General features: G+C 55.5%; 6 protein-coding genes across 6 annotated transcripts; 2 read left to right on the top strand and 4 right to left on the bottom strand.

Annotated features, from left to right (window-relative positions):
- The first annotated feature begins 667 nt into the window (after nt 1-667).
- On the top strand, nt 668-1,665 carry B0H18DRAFT_984464 (uncharacterized protein). The gene is made up of 5 exons (XM_048044673.1): nt 668-789; nt 848-927; nt 979-1,140; nt 1,192-1,399; nt 1,453-1,665. Exons 1-5 carry the CDS (start codon nt 759-761, stop codon nt 1,494-1,496), a joined length of 525 nt encoding a protein of 174 aa, XP_047897521.1. The 5' UTR covers nt 668-758; the 3' UTR covers nt 1,497-1,665.
- A 796-nt stretch (nt 1,666-2,461) lies between these two features.
- B0H18DRAFT_984465 (cryptococcal mannosyltransferase 1-domain-containing protein) lies at nt 2,462-4,731 on the bottom strand. The gene is made up of 4 exons (XM_048044674.1): nt 3,952-4,731; nt 3,461-3,896; nt 3,355-3,408; nt 2,462-3,301 (listed from the first exon to the last, which is right to left on the bottom strand). The coding sequence occupies exons 1-4, from the start codon at nt 4,586-4,588 to the stop codon at nt 2,782-2,784; spliced, it is 1,647 nt and encodes a 548-aa protein (XP_047897522.1). The 5' UTR covers nt 4,589-4,731; the 3' UTR covers nt 2,462-2,781.
- A 670-nt stretch (nt 4,732-5,401) lies between these two features.
- On the bottom strand, nt 5,402-6,588 carry B0H18DRAFT_670744 (uncharacterized protein). Its single transcript, XM_048039075.1, has 6 exons — nt 6,259-6,588; nt 6,120-6,196; nt 5,908-6,069; nt 5,649-5,820; nt 5,537-5,590; nt 5,402-5,485 (listed from the first exon to the last, which is right to left on the bottom strand). The coding sequence occupies exons 1-5, from the start codon at nt 6,515-6,517 to the stop codon at nt 5,550-5,552; spliced, it is 711 nt and encodes a 236-aa protein (XP_047897523.1). The 5' UTR covers nt 6,518-6,588; the 3' UTR covers nt 5,402-5,485; nt 5,537-5,549.
- A 994-nt stretch (nt 6,589-7,582) lies between these two features.
- On the top strand, nt 7,583-11,607 carry B0H18DRAFT_670783 (uncharacterized protein). The gene is made up of 8 exons (XM_048039076.1): nt 7,583-7,632; nt 7,696-8,370; nt 8,428-9,117; nt 9,172-10,089; nt 10,148-10,275; nt 10,328-10,449; nt 10,513-10,795; nt 10,846-11,607. Exons 2-8 carry the CDS (start codon nt 7,696-7,698, stop codon nt 11,432-11,434), a joined length of 3,405 nt encoding a protein of 1,134 aa, XP_047897524.1. The 5' UTR covers nt 7,583-7,632; the 3' UTR covers nt 11,435-11,607.
- A 172-nt stretch (nt 11,608-11,779) lies between these two features.
- On the bottom strand, nt 11,780-13,508 carry B0H18DRAFT_1083133 (acetyl-CoA synthetase-like protein; the record flags this gene model as incomplete). The annotated part of the gene is given in 5 exon segments (XM_048031626.1): nt 11,780-12,749; nt 12,803-13,175; nt 13,198-13,229; nt 13,284-13,385; nt 13,405-13,508. 5 exon segments carry the CDS (start codon nt 13,506-13,508, stop codon nt 11,780-11,782), a joined length of 1,581 nt encoding a protein of 526 aa, XP_047897525.1.
- Nucleotides 13,509-15,555: 2,047 nt separating this feature from the next.
- Nucleotides 15,556-17,125, bottom strand: B0H18DRAFT_984489 (uncharacterized protein). Its single transcript, XM_048044675.1, has 3 exons — nt 16,223-17,125; nt 15,898-16,161; nt 15,556-15,840 (listed from the first exon to the last, which is right to left on the bottom strand). Exons 1-3 carry the CDS (start codon nt 17,049-17,051, stop codon nt 15,809-15,811), a joined length of 1,125 nt encoding a protein of 374 aa, XP_047897526.1. The 5' UTR covers nt 17,052-17,125; the 3' UTR covers nt 15,556-15,808.
- Between the last annotated feature and the right edge of the window lie 557 nt (nt 17,126-17,682).

Below are 17,682 nucleotides of genomic sequence, written 5' to 3' on the forward strand. Positions count from 1 at the left end.
ATCAAGTTGCATGATGGTCAAGCATAACACGATGACAATGGAAAATACTGTGCAAGGTGATCACTCGCTATTGTGCCACTATTCTCCGACTAGATACTGAATTATGTGCTGTACAGACATGAGAGACGTTCGCCACAGTGTGAATCTAGCCAGAAATGACCCGCGATACGACTACTTCATCTGTCCGCGCCATCGTCCGATCACTCGTCCCAGATATCCTCTGCTTCTTCCTCCCGAGCTCTGGATCGACATCTTCCTCGTAACCGCCTCTCGTTACTTGTATTTAATCTTTTCTTCCGAGACGCAAGATGATAACGAAATAGAGGAGCGACTGGCCGCCAACCCATTCCTGACGTTCCTGCGTGTGTCGCACCAATTCAGAAACCTCGCGTTCAAGATACTCGCAGATGCCTTTGGCATTCACAGAGATCCCTACGGGGGGTGCGTTATCATCCTCCGTCGACTGAGGTTGTCGAGGCTGAGTATCCATACGCAGCTTACCGAAGGGCGCCTGGTCCTGCCTTCGATATGTCCTGAAGTACACTCATCTGCTCCAGCGTGCCACGCCAGACGCCGTTGAGGCACACACTAAGCAAGGAAGCAGTTATGAAATACCTCCCATGTTGAAGGGCTACTTGCAGATTGCAAGATTGACTTGCGTTGGCCTCAACCAGGTGCTATCGATTGGAGCGACGAGGGAGCTGAAGGAGGAGGCGCAGCTTTGCGAAATCTGGGGATCCGACGCGAGCGCGACGCTTATGGAGCCTCTGATTCTTCATACTTTAGTATGTGAGTGAGCCAAATATACCGAATGCCGGTGAATGTCGACGCTGATTTCTGTTTCAAGTGACGTTGTCGCTCCAGTTTCGCACTGCAATGTTTTACTTTGCTCCCCTGCGTCGGGTTGCTGTGGATGACGTGGATGACGTACGTATCGCAGAAGGAAGTATTGATTCTGGAGACTGACGACTCTTATAGCATCAGAAAAACATGGTCATCCGTACGTGCTATTGCACCTTCTCCGTGTGGTCTGGTGTGCCAATCGCCATTCCCGAAAGAATACCTCGACTTGAAGGGGAGCGTCCACTCGTACCGGTCAAGATACCTATCCTGCAAGGTGTCAACGCCGATCTCATCATCGTACGTGCCTTCTCCGACGTGGCACCGAGTTGAGCTGAATCCTCCTTGAAGCGGTACAGATACCTGTTGATCCTTTGGCAGTTTCAGAAATACCCAATCGTGGCTGCAGACCAAGGCCTCATGAAGATAACACAGTTAATATTGGATTCCTGTCTCGCTATCGCAATGCCAGATCGACCACTTACGAGTAAGACGTCGCGGCAGCGGCGCGCGTCCTTCTCTGCATTACAAGACATACGGTCCAAGCCGCGTCTTCCCCGTAAGTGTACTGTTTCCGGGATGAGGTTCACTATCTGATGAGCCGCTGAACAGTCAAACCACCCTGTCATTGCGAGCGCCGCTTGATGATAATATGAGCAGCCAGGGAGTCTGAAGCCTGATGGAAGCCATTGAACTGGCATGTAACACCACCGAGATTGGTAGCCGTATCGAGGTTTATTCTGGTATCTCACATGTTGACGCCGACCTGATACATAGTCGCTTCATGTTCCTACAATGTGATCTCCTCGGAAACAGATTTTGCAGGATTCAGCTGGCAATGGACCCGTCGCTTAGCCGAGGCAGATGTTCCGCCGTGAGCTTCGCCTGAGCCAAACGGCTTCAGTTCGAACGTCTGTATACCCGCCAAATTATCTGCAGACCCCTTGAGCCTTGCCAATGGTACGATGGGCAGAGGTTTCTGCAAGTCGTCGCCATCGTGAGGGCGGTTTGCGTACTCCTGCGGGTCGAGCTCTTGATCTTCATTCGCTCAGCAGCGGAGTCAAGGCTGCTATCCACCGCGACTTCAGGCTGCTTCGTACGTAGAGCTACTAAGTCACGGAAGTAGGAAGAATTCGAGAGATACATATGGAATCGACATCTCCTCTGCTGTGTTCCATTGTCTTGTCTGATGTGGTCATTATCTACTAGCCTGGTACCTGAGGCGGGTAGACAAGCTTGTGTAAACGGCGCATTAGCTACTCGACGTAAAGCCACTCACCGGTAATCTTCGGCTACGTTGCTGCTGCAAGCTGAGCTGAGCTTGCTTGTTCATGCTCGAATGTGTTTTGCCCCAAGATTCATCGAGCGCCGGAGTGAATTCATGCCAAGATGGGCTTGGAGGACATGCCTCAGCCAGTGAGGCCCTTGGATATCAAATCCAATATGATGTCGAAGGATGCGCAGACAATAAGTATGTTGCGGCAGCATGTCTGCAGCAGAGCCTCAGTAACACTTCGATGCGATTAGGAGAGAAATCGCCTAGGGTTCCCTGAGTACGAGGGTGTGCTTGAGACAGGAAGGCGGACCCACAGGGACCCACGAACATATTCCCACGCTTTTACCGTCTCAGGCCGTTCGTTCGACGTAGTACATACATGGATATCGAGTCCTTGAAGTCCATGTCGTTATGATTCCCTAATAGGCTGCGCCAGCCGTAAGAATGCTGAATACAGAGCATGGTTCCGTGTATACACGACAGCGCAGTACAGCTTCAAGAATTCGACTGCCACAGTGACAAGACATCAGCGCACATAAGTAACTACGTAATAGAAACACAATATCTGAACGGTATGCTTACGAACGTACGAAGTGCTCTAGCCTATACAAGCCCCAGGAAAAGGAACCCCACCGCCATCACAAGCGTACAGTCCGTCAACCCGCCTACCACCACGGATGACAGTCGCCCCCATCCCACACCCACACCCGCTCCTCCACTCCGACGATCATCTTCTTGCGCTCCATCCCCCACCCATCATACACGTCACGCACCCACCAGCGCACGAGTCGGTGGCTCAGCACCCACTTGAACCACACATAGAACCGCCAGTCGTAGCTGGTGACGACGCGTGGGTTGACGAGCACGCGGTTGAGGCCGAACACGCGGCGGAAGTCGTACGGGAGGTTGAACGACTCGGACTCGAAGCACTCGCCCGCGGCGCGGTCGGACTTGCGGAAGCGCAACGCGGGCGTGAGCGCGGGCGACGGCCCGCGCTGCAACGGGTGCGAGCGCGGGAGCGGCCAGGGTAATGGATCTGGCGAGAGCGTGCGGTTCGGGCGGAGGTGGATGGGCAAGAGTGGCTCGGCGGTGAAGACGACCATGCCGTTCCAGCAGGTGAACGCGGGCACGGGCGCGTCTTGTCGCATGAGTTCGATGGAGGGCTTGTCGATAAAATATGGCCAGCTGCGGAGTGGTTAGCACGCGGGTAGGCGCACTGGCGTGGGGATGGAACGTACATCGTACTGGTAAGGTGACCAAGCCTGTCACGCAGCACCCAAGAATCGTATGCGCTGCAAGTATCATGAGTACGACGCGAGTCCATTAAGAGTTGAGTGGACGCACCCGAAGTGGTTGAAGTCCATCGCACACGCAAAGTCGTACTCCCCGTCCGCCGTCTCGATCAACTCGACGATGCTCTCCGGCTCGATAAAGACGTCGTTCGAGAAGAGAACTTTATCGTATCCTCCGTGCTCCACAAGCGGCTCCATTGCGCGGTTGCGCACTGCTGCAAGGAACTCAATACGGCGATCGAACGAGAGGTCCTCCGGCTTCTCGATTGCGGCGTCCTGAATGATGATGCGGCGCGGAACGTGCATCTTCGCGAGAGAGGCGTCGAAATCACGTAAGAGCTCGGGCGTGTCGTCGGACGAGTGCGACTCGACGATGGAGACGAAGACGTTCTCGGGCCCTAGGTAGGCGATGGCCGACAGCATGGACTGTTTCCAGTAGGGGAGCACGACATGGTTGTTGTAGAACGCAGCAGCGATGAAGATCTTTTCTGTGCGACAGCAAGGGGGTTAGCTAGTGACAGCGCGTAGATTCGTGGTACTCACCACCCTTCCCGTAGCCTTCAGGCGTAGGAGCTCGCGAAGCACGCTCGACTGCATGTCGGAACCGAACGTCGTTCGGGTGGGCGTAGTGGATCGCCTGCCAAGCACCTGCAAGCGCGATTGAGGCATAGAGGGCAACCTGCGCCCACCACCAGACCGCTGGAAGGCGAAGATTTCTGCGTCGGCCGTATGACGTTGTTGGGCTCGACGGCTGCCGCTCGTGTCCTGGATGTGCGGATTCAGTGTCGGAGATCAACAAGTATTCGTCTTCGCTTGCTCGCAGGACTGGGCTGCCGTTTTGCGCGAGGTGAACGGACCGACGCGCCTTCATATAGCCCACCCCCCAACACGCTGCCCTCCAAGACAGCAACCCTCCCAACCAAAGCGCGGCGTTCAAGGGTGCGGCGACCAGGAAGAGGGCCCACACGATCCATGAATATGGGAACGCGGGTTGCCAGAGACCATCCCAATCATAAAGGGCACACCAATAGGTCTCTGCGACGTGGAAAAGGATGTAGAAGGTGATGGTTGGGAGGACGAAGGGCACGCGGACGAGGCGGAGAAGGAAGCGGAAGGTGGCTGCGAGTGCCGGCTTTACGTTGAGCGAGAGCGGCCTCCCATGGCCTGGGAAGCGGAACATTCAGCTGGCTGAGGTCGGCGTCGTCGTCGTCGTCGTCGTGGGTCGTGTGGGCATGGGTGGGACGGCGTCGGCGAGGACGAGGTTTAAAGCAAGGTACACTCCAACCCGCCCCCGGCGGCACGGCTGAGAAAATACTATGCGCAGTGCCGCGCCGAATGCCCAGCCATTGACACACTTCCAACAGTCGGTCACATCTGCTCACCACCCAAGGCTGCCAGTTTCTACGGAGGTCGATGCCAAGGCACCGTCCGGGCTGTAGACGGTAGCGGAAGGCAAATCCACCCACGGCGAGAGGGCGTCTATGTGAGTGTACGAGTACCTACATAGCAGCATGCACATTGCGTATATTCAACGTCGGTCTCATGCAGCGAGTTGCACTCTGACCAACGCACGTATAATCAGGCTACATACATGTTATCTCACGGCGCACTGGCGAACGCTGGATGGATAGGCTGCCAACATGTCACACTGCATAGCCATGACAGCATCGCCTTTGTATACGGAGGCACGACCAGATGCCGGTGTGCGTGGTATCGATGTCGCGATGTCGACAACACCTGTACTTCCGAGTCCGGAATCCGGACCCAAAGAGGACGGCTTGCCGCGCAGCGGACACGCAAGGCGAGTTCCGCCTTCCGGTTGACAGTAGGTTTGTGGATTGTGCCGGGATCGTTCCAAGAGCTTGAGGCCGAGATAATAATGACCTTTACTTTGTAGGCTCGACGTGCCAAGCAGCGCCTCGGACGTTTGCTAAACCGTGTCATCAAAACCCAATTCTACAGGAAGCACGTCTGGTACATCTGTCGATACACCATGGATCGAAGAGGAGAACCAAGCCAATGTCAAAGTCTTCAAGCTCAAGTCATGCAGGACGACTGAACATCGGCACAACTACTACTACGTAGTGCTCTCAGTGGTGTTACACATAATAATCTAATGGCGTCTCACATGCTTTACTTGCTCATAAGAATAAACGACGCTCGCAATGACATGGTGGCTTGACTGTTCAGCGGCTGATCAGAAAACGAACTTCGCCCAACGACTGGGAGCTCAGGCTTACGAGGAGAACGCGGCTTGGCTCGCATGTCATGCAATGCAGACAAGGACGCGCGCCGCCGCGGCGACGTCTTGCTTGTCAGCGGTCGCTTTGGCATCACGACGGCAAGGCAGTAGTCCACAACTGACTGTGACATCTGCATCAGGCCCCGGTCGGCAGCCATGATTGGGCAGCTCTGGAAGTGCCAAATAAGCGAGAGAAATTTGAATCGCTTCAGGAGGTAGATGAGCATGTCTCGATACCATGTCGAAAGGGTACATACGTTGATGAGTTCGGCATTGACACTCTGTGGGATGGATATTTTGACAGGTACGAGATGTTGCCACCCTTCGAGTAGGAGTGTGTTCCCGGGATCAGTGTACTGCACGCCAGACATTATGTAAAATATGCTATAGCAGCTGCGTAATAGAAGGTCTTTCTCATCCTAAGGAGCCATTAGTCTCCCGAGTCAGTGTGTCTAACTGAGATACGCACGTAATCCACCGGGATCCGCCGCATCCCAGGGCGATGAACAGGAAGCATCGAAAAGCGAAACTTGAGGGACCACAGCACTAACATGACAGTCACAATCAACATCAGCCGATCTCACGTTGTACTTACACGGTTCACTGACCTCCGTAAGCAAAATTAAACAAAGGAGCCTGAAGAATCGCGCTCGTCTTGAGCTCCAAGAATCCGCGCCACTGCGTATCATCCTCCATTATCTGTGTCAGCGCTCCTTCGAGCTGCCCGCGGTCCCGGGCAGTGCAAGCCAGTGTTGCAATATACAGGTAGTCCTTCAGTATTGGAGGTACTTCGTAGCTGCTTCCCTGCTTGACGTGCTCCTCGACGGCATCCTGTGTGGAGTGCTGCAGCAGGTGCGCGTACTTCATTACATATCGAAGGCATGACCATGCGTCTTTCGGTAGGCTGCCAGGGAACCCGTCAGCGCAGCCTCCTTAAGTGTTCCGATCGAAGGAATATGGGTACATACCTCCCGTCAGGGTCCCTGTCAATGCCGAAGACATCCTCCACCACCTTGAACGCGAGCTCTCTGAACTGATGGGAAACATGCAAAAACACAAGAAATGGATTAACGGCCAAACATTCCTCTATCTCGTCATCATCTTGGCTCTCGAAAGCGAAGAGGAAATATAGGTAACCAGAGGCAATCCTCGCGAAGATGTCGAGCAGGAGCTCAGGAGGGAGAAGCAGAGGGTGCCTGGGACGGACGATAGGGCTATGGCGCGGACAGACAAAGTACTTGTATCGCCGGTTATCCGCAGCTAGGTTGATGTTCCTATGGCGGTGAACTTGAATGGCCTCAGGGTTCATGCACATGTCTGCCACATAGCCATGATATCAGCACATCGGGTAACGAGAGAGTAAGGTGTTCATCACCTTGCGTAGTGTCTGCCTTTGATAACATATGCCGAGTGGTCATTGTTGAAGGAAGGCTCGAGTGAGTGGCGATGATGATAGCAGTTTGCAGGTCATGAACTCGACAATGAAAGGATGTTGAATGACGGTGGCCTCAACAGTATAGGGTTAATGCCACCTTGTACTGTTGACTGCCTCACGGACGTCTCATTGAGAGAGTTTGAGATGAGTCTTCGTGACCTATTGCAGCTTTGGAGCAGGCTGGCCTCGCCGGTAACCTTCTGTATAAGTACCTTGCGCGATAGCAAAAGATAAGCCTAGAGTAATTTAGATCTGAGTTGACTATTCCTGCGTAGTCGTGCTTGTGCTTGACGTACGTGAAGGTTATGTGTATACGACTCGGACTACACAGATGAGGCGAGGAGCTACATCGTATCATACATAAGTAGTACTTACTAGCCACCGCCGCGCCGTGGCTCTCTTGAGCGCTTATCCAATCGTCACGATCACATGCCCGGCTAATGCCCAAGCGAAGACACCTGGCCAACGCGTACGCTGGCCTCCTATATCCAGTCTTCGGACCATCTCAAGGGCTGACTTACTCTTAACCTGCATCAAAACATCTGAAGTTCGTTATTTCGTCTCTGCATAAACTGTCACTGGCGGGACTGACCATATTCACGTACTGTAGATGGCGGCGAAGCCACTCGTCCTCGTTTTCTCTTTTTCAGACTTCCAAATGAGCGAAATGGATGCGCATCTCTTGCTACATCTGAGAGCTAAAAGCGAAGTCGAAGTTGTCACGTCTCGGGTTACCGCTCTGCGGTGGCTGTCGGGGACTTCACGCCCTCAGGCCATCCTCCTTGCCGATGAAGTCGTCACCGAGCGAAAACAGGAAGCACTACTACGGAAGCTTGTAGAGTACGCGAGGTTGGGGGGTACGATTGTCTTTGGCTGCAGGTTCTCGACGTTCGTCAAGCCCAAGAACATGGAGGCACTGTTTCAAAGGACACTGGGATTGCCATGGGCTAGGGGCAATTATCACCGGTCTACGTTCTCTCTCAACAGAAGAGTTGAGAACATTAGTCTCGAGAACCTTTCTCCGTCATACAGCATGAAAGCTTCGCACCTTCGAAACGTCGCGCCCACGGCAGCTGTGTATGTGCCCACCGACAAATCTAGGATCGAATCACACGTGTTTGCCCCTGCTCCCGTCGGAAATCTCGACGAGACCCCTGCCGCATTCACCAAGCTTGGCCTCGGCTACGTCGGCTATGTGGGAGACGTCAACTCCGAAGAAGAGACAACACATCTACTCGTCAATATGTTGCTCGCATCTGCGCGGGGGCGGGAGGCGACGTCGACCGTGAGTCTCAAGGTGTATCACCTTCATTGTGAGCTGACGCCCCTTTTATCGCAATAGGCCCAACCGAGTGTGCAACGATCCTCGGTCTTGATTCTTTCGCTACACAAGGACGCTGCCTTCGATGCGCACAACGCTGATGTGTATGCTGTTTTGCGTAGTAGGGCTGAAGTCGTAGAAGTTTCCACGAAATCTCATGCCCTGCGATGTCTTACGACGACACCACTCCCATCCACAGTACTGGTCACGGACGCTGGTCTCTGGGACGAAGAGAACAGCTCCCTGTTGTCAAGACTCGTTGCGTATAGTCAACGACGCGAAAGCACTGTTGTCTTTGCGTGCCAGTTCAGTAGCTTTGTGCGCTGGCCAGACCTTGACGCTCTCTTCGTGCGACTGGAGCTCTCCTGGCGCTCGGGCTCTCACACGAAGATGGATGTGACAATCACGAGGGCTGTCGACGATCTCGACTTCGATTCACTCACGGAGACCTATAAGTACCCGAAAGCCTTGTTCCTTCAACATGTCCCATGGGAGGAGTCCGTCTACGTCCCTACTCTGCAATACCGCAGTCAGGAGACAATGGCAGCGCTGGGTCAGACGCTGCACGGAGGCCATATCGGATACGTTGGAGACGTCAACCCATCGGAGCATACAACGAAGCTCGTCCTCGCGCTCTGCTTCCCAAAACCAGCGCCAGCGCCAGCGAACGAGGCAAGCCCGGAATCTCTTCCGGCAGCCGCTTCGCAGACGGTGAGTGCACTGTTACGTTTGTGACATCCATATGAAACTTATCACCCGGATAAGCCTGCCCCTCAGTCGGAATACCGCGAGCAGGCTAGCGAACAAGCTGCGAAGCCCCAGATTCTGCTCGTCTCCTTCGACAAGTTATATTTCTTCGACGGCATCGAACAGCAGCTACTTTCGGCCCTCAAACAGAATGCAGCAGTTGAGGAGGCACTCGACGCCAAGGCTGCCTTGAAGCGCTTAGCAGCAAAACCGAGCCCGGCTGCGGTCGTCTTCACTCACCCCGCCGTCATTCGCGACGACAAGGTCATTCACCGCGTCATTGAGTATGCTCGTGGAGGTGGTAGGGTGATCGTCGGCTCTCAATTTTCCAACAACCTCCCGCTCGACCAGTTGAAACCGTTCTTCCAGAAATGGGAGGTCCCCTGGGCTGCTGGCGCATATCACCGCACGACAGTCGCTCTGAACCTGGACGGTGTACCTCCTCCGTTGCGCTCGAGCAAACTGTTCCCTGCATACAGCCAGAAGGCCGTTCATCTGAAGCACGTGAAGAAGGAACACAAGGTTTACGTGCCAACGGCGGCGTCATGCGTAGAGAACCAGTTTGGCCAGCCCGGCGAGGCGTTGACTGGGTCCCTTCTGGACGAGTGTTCCGTAGCCTGGGCTCCTATCGGCAAAGGCTATCTAGGGTACATCGGCGACATCAACTCGGAAGAGGAGAGCACCAGACTGGTTCTCGAGATGTGTGGCATCACGGTCAAGCCTGGGGATCTTGGCTCCCGGAAGTGCGATGTGGGCATGTACATCGAGGGCGACGATGTCAAGCCCATCACAGAGACATACGCCGAGCGACTACTTCTGCTGCGTCAGGAGCTGTCGCAGCCTCGGCCTCGAGAGAAGGAAGTAGCCTTCCGATCGGTGAAGCGTGCCAACATGTCGCGGCGCAAACGTTTGACGGCCGAGGTGCTGAAGGAAGAGGTAAAGCTCTCGCACTGTTTCCTCGGACCGGAACTCACGTGCGGATCATGCAATTTAGGGTAACAAATTGTTCAAGGAGGGCAAAGCAGCACAGGCGGCGAGCAAGTATCGTCAGGCTGCTGTCGTCTACGGTCCCAAACCGGTCTACATGAGTAACCTCGCCGCAGCTCTACTCAAGATGGAACGGTATGTGGCTTAAGTATGAGCATGTTTGCTCACGGCTGACCAAATGTTCAAGCTACGTAGCAGCTGAGGATGCTGCAAGCCGCGCGCTCTTCTACGAGCCGAAGAACATCAAAGCGCGATACCGCCGAGGGATGGCAAACAAGGAGTTGCGCATGTATGCTTATGCCATAGAAGGTGCGTTTGCTCTGCGATCATCGTTATTCTATGCAGGTGCATTGATAATCTCGCATGGTGCAGACTTCCGCAGCGTTCTGAGACAGGATCCGTCGTCGGCGCTTGCGCGGACCGCTCTAGTGGACACGATCCGTTTGAATAATGAGCGAACACCACCTGAGGGACCACCGGAGGAGGCAGAAGGGAATGAGCCTCTGTGGGAGATAATGACCGAGTCGGATAGCAGCGAATATGGGCATGAGGGGAACGGTACGCCCTGTCGTTATCTGAACCACGACGGATGCAGGCATGGCTCGCAGTGCAAGTGGATGCACGCGCCCGACGACCAGAGCGTTCGTGACGAGCTGTGAGCGTTATAAGGCTATCTCTTCGACATATGATATTGACTGTTTGCAGAGGCCGTAACGTCTGTATCTTGTGGCTGCTCGGGAAGTGCACTTATACGCAGTGCTATTACGCGCACGACAAGACGTACCTTCCCCAGGGCGGCTGGTGGAACAAGCCCGACAAAGTCAAGCACTTATCACGCGGAGCCAGCATCCCCATCACAGGCCGGAAGAAGAGAGACAGAAACATGTTCTTGGTGTCGATTGCGTACTTACAGGACTGGCGCACTGACGAGTGGATGTCTGGGCGCTTCAGCGAATTGGACGACGATTCGATCGACATCGGGCAGCGGTCAGGCGTAACGGTCAACACGACCCAGCGCGATGGTCGGGTCCAGTGCAGCTACACCATGCCCACAGGCGACATTGGAGGCAGAGGCAGACACGATGAGTACGATGAAGATGACGACGAGGATGACGATGAAGATGATGACGGAGACGACGACGATGCTGCGTGGGAAGAGGAGGAAGAGAGGATCAATAATTTCGGCTTCACCAAGAGCGAGGTGAATGATTTGCTCTGCCAAGGTGTGAAGCCTTGGGATGAAGACGCTTGGGTGCGTGGTCTGTATACATGTACAGGTTATGGTTGCTCATGACATGCTACGGTCTGTCAGGACGTGCTGGATGCTCTGCGTGGCATGTAATGGCTCGTATATGTCTCTTATCAGTGTCCACTCGTGAGATTCGTGAATCGTTGTGTCGTGCCAGTCCTGCTTAGTTGTAGTGTTACTTTTTTGAATTGAATTGATGATAGCGGCGTAGCGTACTTGTAAAGTGCTAAGAAAAATTAGTGCTAATAATGATACTTGAAGCCGCGGAGTAACGATACATCATCTGTGTAATAGTTGAGCAAATAAAGTACTGTAGAGTAGTCCGAGCTTGGGTGAGAAGTAATGTCCGATTCATGATGTCCAGTCGCTCCGAATTAAATATTACATTACTTACGCGCTGAATATCGCATCCAGTTCAGACTTGAACATATCTTCAACGGCCCGTCGCCGGACGTTCCCCTTCGTCACTGTCCGGGGCAATGTACCTGTAGGGACGACCACGACCATCTTCGCGGAAGTGATCCGCTCGTGAAGATATCTCCTCGAGTGGAAGTGGCGCGTCCTGCGGATGATCTCCTTCTTCAGCCGCTCGCCGTCCATCTTCAGAGCCGGGCTCGCCTCGATGAAGAGCACGGGCGACGGCCGGGCGTTCCCCACGACGATGCACTGGGATATGAGCTCCTCGCACGTCGCGCGGACGTTGTCCTCGATGGCCTTGGTATCGCAGCGCAGCGCGTTCGAGCTCTTGATCCAGTCGTCGTTGCGCCCGCGCGAGACGTACGCGCCGGGCTCGACCTCGAGGAAGAGGTCGCCGGTGTGGTAGTGCCCGTCGGCGGCGCGGAGCGAGGGGTCGGGGCAGTCGGGGGACTCGGCGAGGATGACGAGCTCGACGAGCTGGCTGTTCAGGTTCTCGTACGCGGACTGCGACTGCGCGTTCGTGCCGGAGACCGGGAAGAACCCGTAGTGCGAGCCGGCGATGGGGCGCAGCGACGGGCACGGGCGCCCCCCGCCGCGGACGGACGTGAGCATGATGCCGCACTCGGTGTTCGCGAACACGTTGATGACGTTCATCCCGTTTTGGTACACCCACTCTTCGTCCTCCTGCGGCATGGCCTGGCCGGAGTAGAAGATCTCGTCGAGGGCGCGGAGCTGGGCGAGAAGCTTGGGGTTCTGGCGGGAGTTGCGCATGTGGATGCTGAGGAAGGCGGGGAACTGCTGCAGCCGGTTCAGGTGGCAGCGGACGATCATGTCCAGGAGCTCCTCAGAGCTGAAGTCGACTCTCGTAGGCTGTACGGTGCAGGCGCCGTTTTGGAGCGCGCCTAGAAGCATGAACGTCTGACCGATGTGGCATACACTCCCTCTAATGATAGGGTTCAGTTTGACTCCGGTGAGACTGGGAGTTCGAAGACTCACATAAAGTCCGTAACATCTTGACCATCACGTCGGAGCGGCCGCGAGAAGTGTTTCGCTTTATTGATGATGGTTGTGAGCCATACATAGTTGCATGGGATGAGCTTGGGGGAGCCCGAGGTCGACCCCGAGGTGTGAAATATCACAACGGTATCCGTGCCCTTGACCGCCGTGAGATCGATCATCGGCGGGATCGTTAGATTCGAAACATCGTGATGGCGAGCATCCACCGCCGCATGTGTGGGTACGTGGCAAGTGGACAGATCGGGAGTGTAGGTGGGTTCGAAGATGAGCGCTTTCGCGTTAGCTTTCCGAAGAAGCTCGTAGATGATGTCCGGGTTTGGAAGTCGGAGGGAGCAGAGTTGAGGGATGTAACCTGCCCGCGCAATGGCGTATACGTGACAATGTCGAGTATGTAAGCCCTCCGAGCCTATAACGGAGTCAGTGATCGATCGCACGGATATTCGCCAGTGGATTGGCTTACCATAGTCCAACGACTGATCGCGGCGCTACACCATCTCTTGAGAGAACGCCGTTCCAGTAGGTTGCGAAGTGCTCCACATCGGCGTGGAACTCGCGATAGTGACTGGCTGCCATGATTGCACGCTACCGGTCTCCTGGTTGAGGATGGGCACTGAAAGGCTGGCAGTGTTGGGTGCTTCGCCGCAGCCTCCGAAAGGACAGTGAGGTGGGTCTTGTAGTTGGCCATTACGTGCGTTGTACGATGACGAGGGGCTAAAATATAAGGTGATAGTCTGGAGATTAGAGTCCGGAACGTAAGGTACCAAGGAGAAGGATAGTCAGTCGGCTTGGAAAGTGAGGCTGAAAGTTGTGAGATGCTGAAGTCAAACAGGACGTATATATAATGAAAGGAGATCCCCGGGATTAGGCTTCGGTGGCAGGGCAGTCATCTGCTTCAGGACAAGCCATCGGTAGATGCGACAAAGTGCGCGCATGGAGTGTGGGCGGCAGCGGCACAGTCACTGTCAACGATAGCCAATGAGTCTGTGCCGCCGCCGTGACTCACCTTTACACGCCTCTTGGCCCATACAACATCGGGCTATGCGGACGGGACCACAACTTCTTGATGCGCAACAAGGCGGACAGGGCGCTACATTCCCAAGTAGCCAGGCCCACCGCGGATGCGGCCAGCTGTTGCATATACTGCAGACCTCCACCGCGGACATCCGTCGAGGTCGCAGGGGTGCTGCCGTCGCAAACTGATGGTGGGGGCCACGACACAGGACATACGCGCTGGCTGCCAGAATATACGCGCCTGCACAGCCAATGACCCGCGTCGCATCTGCGCGAGTCGTGACCGCGAGCAGGCCGAAGGGCGGAATGGTCGGTAGATAGTACACGCATCTTGACGCGCACGGAGGCTGTTGTACTCGGGCTTGACATGATCCCATCCTCCCCAGAGCGCAAGAGTTGCGGGCGGCGGCGGCGAGGTCGCCAAGGGTCCTCAGTTTCTCTCCCGCTGATGTCTTCATTTCATAATCCCTGTTCGCTCAAGCGTCCGTTCTTCCCGTGTGCGAGATGCTGTGCGACGAGTTCCAGACGTCAGTTGGGCCGACACTTCAGCGGAAGTGCCTTACCGTGCGCTTTGTATGGTAGTAATCCCCCAGCAAGCACGTAACCCGACGCGTCGGAGACTTACATACCATCCTCATCTCCAATCTTACCTCGAGGCAGTCTCAGGATAAGTCTACCCGCCCCGTCGTATTTCGCTGGCAGATGTGCATTCGGAGTTGCGGTGCATGGTACGGGAGATCGCTATGCATCATGATCGATACGGAGCAAGTGTGAGGTGGCCCCGGGCGCCAGTGCGCGCTAGCTACGAACTTAAGTTGGACGGCGGCCATCTCCTTGATTGAGCCTCTGAGCTGCGTCAGGCGAAGATTTCCCCTGCAGAGCGCGCAAGGACCGGGAGACTATGTCGAAGCCGACTGTCTTTGCTGGGGAGGGGCGGTGTCGCGCGAGCAAATGCGGTTGAGGCCTCGAGGTGAAACTGCTGACTCCAGAGCGATCTTGCGTTCCAAAATACAAGAGGGACTGACTCGTACGACCTCGTCTTCGATGCGTCGACGCCGCGGGAGTGATGAGCGTGCACCGCAAGGGGGGGTACCAGGTCAGCCTGTTGCCATATGCATCGTTCGGGGCCGTATTGCGATAGTCTTGCAAAGCATTTAATTAAGACCACTCGGAAGCGATCGAACTTCCAGCGAAGACTACCATAACGGTACGCATAGTCGTGGAAGCTATGAAGATAAACCGCACGAAGACGTCGACAGATCATGTCGGGCGAGACACGAGGACAAACAGAAGCATGGTTAAGTTCGACTGACTCTGTCACCCAAGTTCACCCAGTCACGCTGGTGGGAGAGTATCTGCCATGGCGGCGGCCACCTCGAGATGGGCAGTTGAGATTCTGGGCACCGCACCTTCATTCGGAAACAGTCCTAGGATTGTTCAGCAGAGCAGTGCCCCCTGAAGTGAGCTGATTCTTGGACGAATTGCTTAGATGAGTCGGATACGGCGTCCACATGGTTCCTGAGCAGCCTCCTGCCCATCCCGCCATTGGCGCGAAGGTGGATAATTGTCCCTTACGCGTCCCAGATCTGCGCCACTCATCATTGACTGGTATCGCGCAGGTGGCGGAGGCTGCGTCGTCACGAACGGAGACATTGTACTAGTCGTGTCAATGCAAGACACAACGTCTGTCAACCATCCAGCAGCGGCAAGGAACGCCGGTGGCGGATTGAGCGCTGCAGCACAGGTATGAGTCCAATGTTTGTTGACCGGGTTCTGCCCATGACCATCCGCTACCTATCACATACGCAGTGGTTCTGTCACGTTTCGGGTCTTCTGTGCCTTCTTTGCGACGAGTATGGGTCCAGGTATGCGTTACATTTGACCCTCTACGACGAGCGCTAATGGCCATTGCTGCACAGGTAGTTTGAACCTCACCGCGGCTCAATCGATTTGAGCGTAGAGAGTATGTACACTTCAGTGCTGTTCGAAGAAATCTCTGTGGAATGCTTTGTCCCGCAGATGTCAGGTCAGGAGGCAAAGATAGGACGCGCGGAGGCACTCACCGCCTGGGATCACCGCACTGGAGTACATGACGAGCGTGATAGGTACCAATGAAGCGGGCGTGTGCGTGGACCCACGCTCGATGTCTGGTTCCCATGTCGAGAGGATCTTTTCCGAGTAGGCCTCCCAGTCCTCTTGTTCCTCGTCCGACAGTTCCTTTTGCCGCGTTTCAGTGTGGCATCGCATGCCCAGACCGGTGCCGAACTCGCGGAACGCGAGGCGGTAGGCTCTGGACTGGTCGTAGTAGCCGTCCTCGAAAAGGACACCTGATGCAAGCGGTGTTTCAATCAACCACTCGCACTCGGCCCTCGATCCCAATGTACGCACGAGTGCAGATCGCAGCGCGGTTGGTGAGCTGCGTCGCCCACTCCTCTTCCCCTTCGAGCCAATGCGCGGTCCACAGCGTCATACCGAGGTCGAGCGGGTCGTCCGAGAGAGACTGCCTCCACTTCGTGTCCACTATCTTCTTATACTCTCTGACCTCCTGCGCAAGCACGCTCGGGTCCGCCTTGTTCGTGCGCTGGAGCAGGCCATACACCACGTATCCGTCGATGGGGTCGAGGTTCCCCTCCGAACGCACCACGGGCCTACTAAGGTCGACGCTCATCTTCCAGCACATCCGCGGGCGCTCCGCGTCCCTGTCGCGCACGAACCGTGGGTGGACCGCCTGCGCGAGCTCGACCGCGAGGGCGTTGTATCGCGGGTCGCGCGCCGCGAGCGACATGCGGTTCAGCGCGAACATCCAGAGGGTGAGGTAGTGGTAGTACTGCCCGTCGCCGTCCCCGCTCGGGTCGTCCTCGTCGCTTGCCTTGCCGATGCGGAGGCCGCCCCGGAGCGGGTGCGCGTCCGTCGCGCCGGGGAGGCGCCGCGTGCCGTCGCGCGTGCGTCCGAGGACGTCGTGCACGCGGGCGATGAGCCGGGCGGCTAGGGTCGTGTACGTCGGATTGTGAGCGAGCGTGCCGAGGGTGATGAGGTTGAGGACGCCGAAGGCGTCAGTCCAGAGGTATCGCCCGCGGTGTCCCTCCGCCATCGGCGGAGGAATCCATGAAGATGCTTGTGCGGGGGAGAGCTGGGCAAACGGCCCGTAGACCGTCTGCATTGCCTTCATGCATTTGGGGATCGAGTCTGCCAAGCGGCGGGTAGCTGCAGCAGACATTTGACGGGTGTGGCGGTTCGAGGTGGTTGACTCGGGGTAGTTATGGCAATCTACAGAAATGCGTAGGCAGTACTGCTATGTGTGGTGTCAAATTACAACGGTGTGTTCATCTATGACATACTTACCTGTCTGGTGGTATGAGTAGCTCAACAAACTCAGACTCTAATTGACCCGCGAAGCGCTGGACCCACTCTTCCTCATGACGTCGATGGTTTGAGCACCCTACTTATGACATGTAAGGACCCACTTGCTCGCTGACATTTCCATAATTTATGTTTGCATCTGATTGAATGAGTTCATTTGTGCCCCTGGTCCGCCTCCGGATGCTTCTAGGCCGCAATTGCTGCATCGTCGAGATGCCAGGACGAGCCTGAGCGATACCCAACCTAAGAGAGCGAAAACATCTCAACATCAGAATAGTTCTGTAAGAGAGAATTGAACGCTTACAAGCTTTCTCATGCTCTCGGGATATTCAATCGGTGCGCAGGCTTGGGGGTGCCTACGTTCAGTACACTCAGTACACTCGGGACTGACTCCAGCGACCCGGACAGTGCTCCGTAGTCCAAGTCCATACATATCAACTGCGCACGCGCCGACCGTGTCAATCATGATACCCAAGTCTTGCGCCCAA

This window comes from Fomitopsis serialis, assembly GCF_022376445.1.
Source record: "Fomitopsis serialis strain Sig1Antser10 chromosome Unknown B0H18scaffold_9, whole genome shotgun sequence".
NCBI classification, from domain to species: domain Eukaryota; kingdom Fungi; phylum Basidiomycota; class Agaricomycetes; order Polyporales; family Fomitopsidaceae; genus Fomitopsis; species Fomitopsis serialis.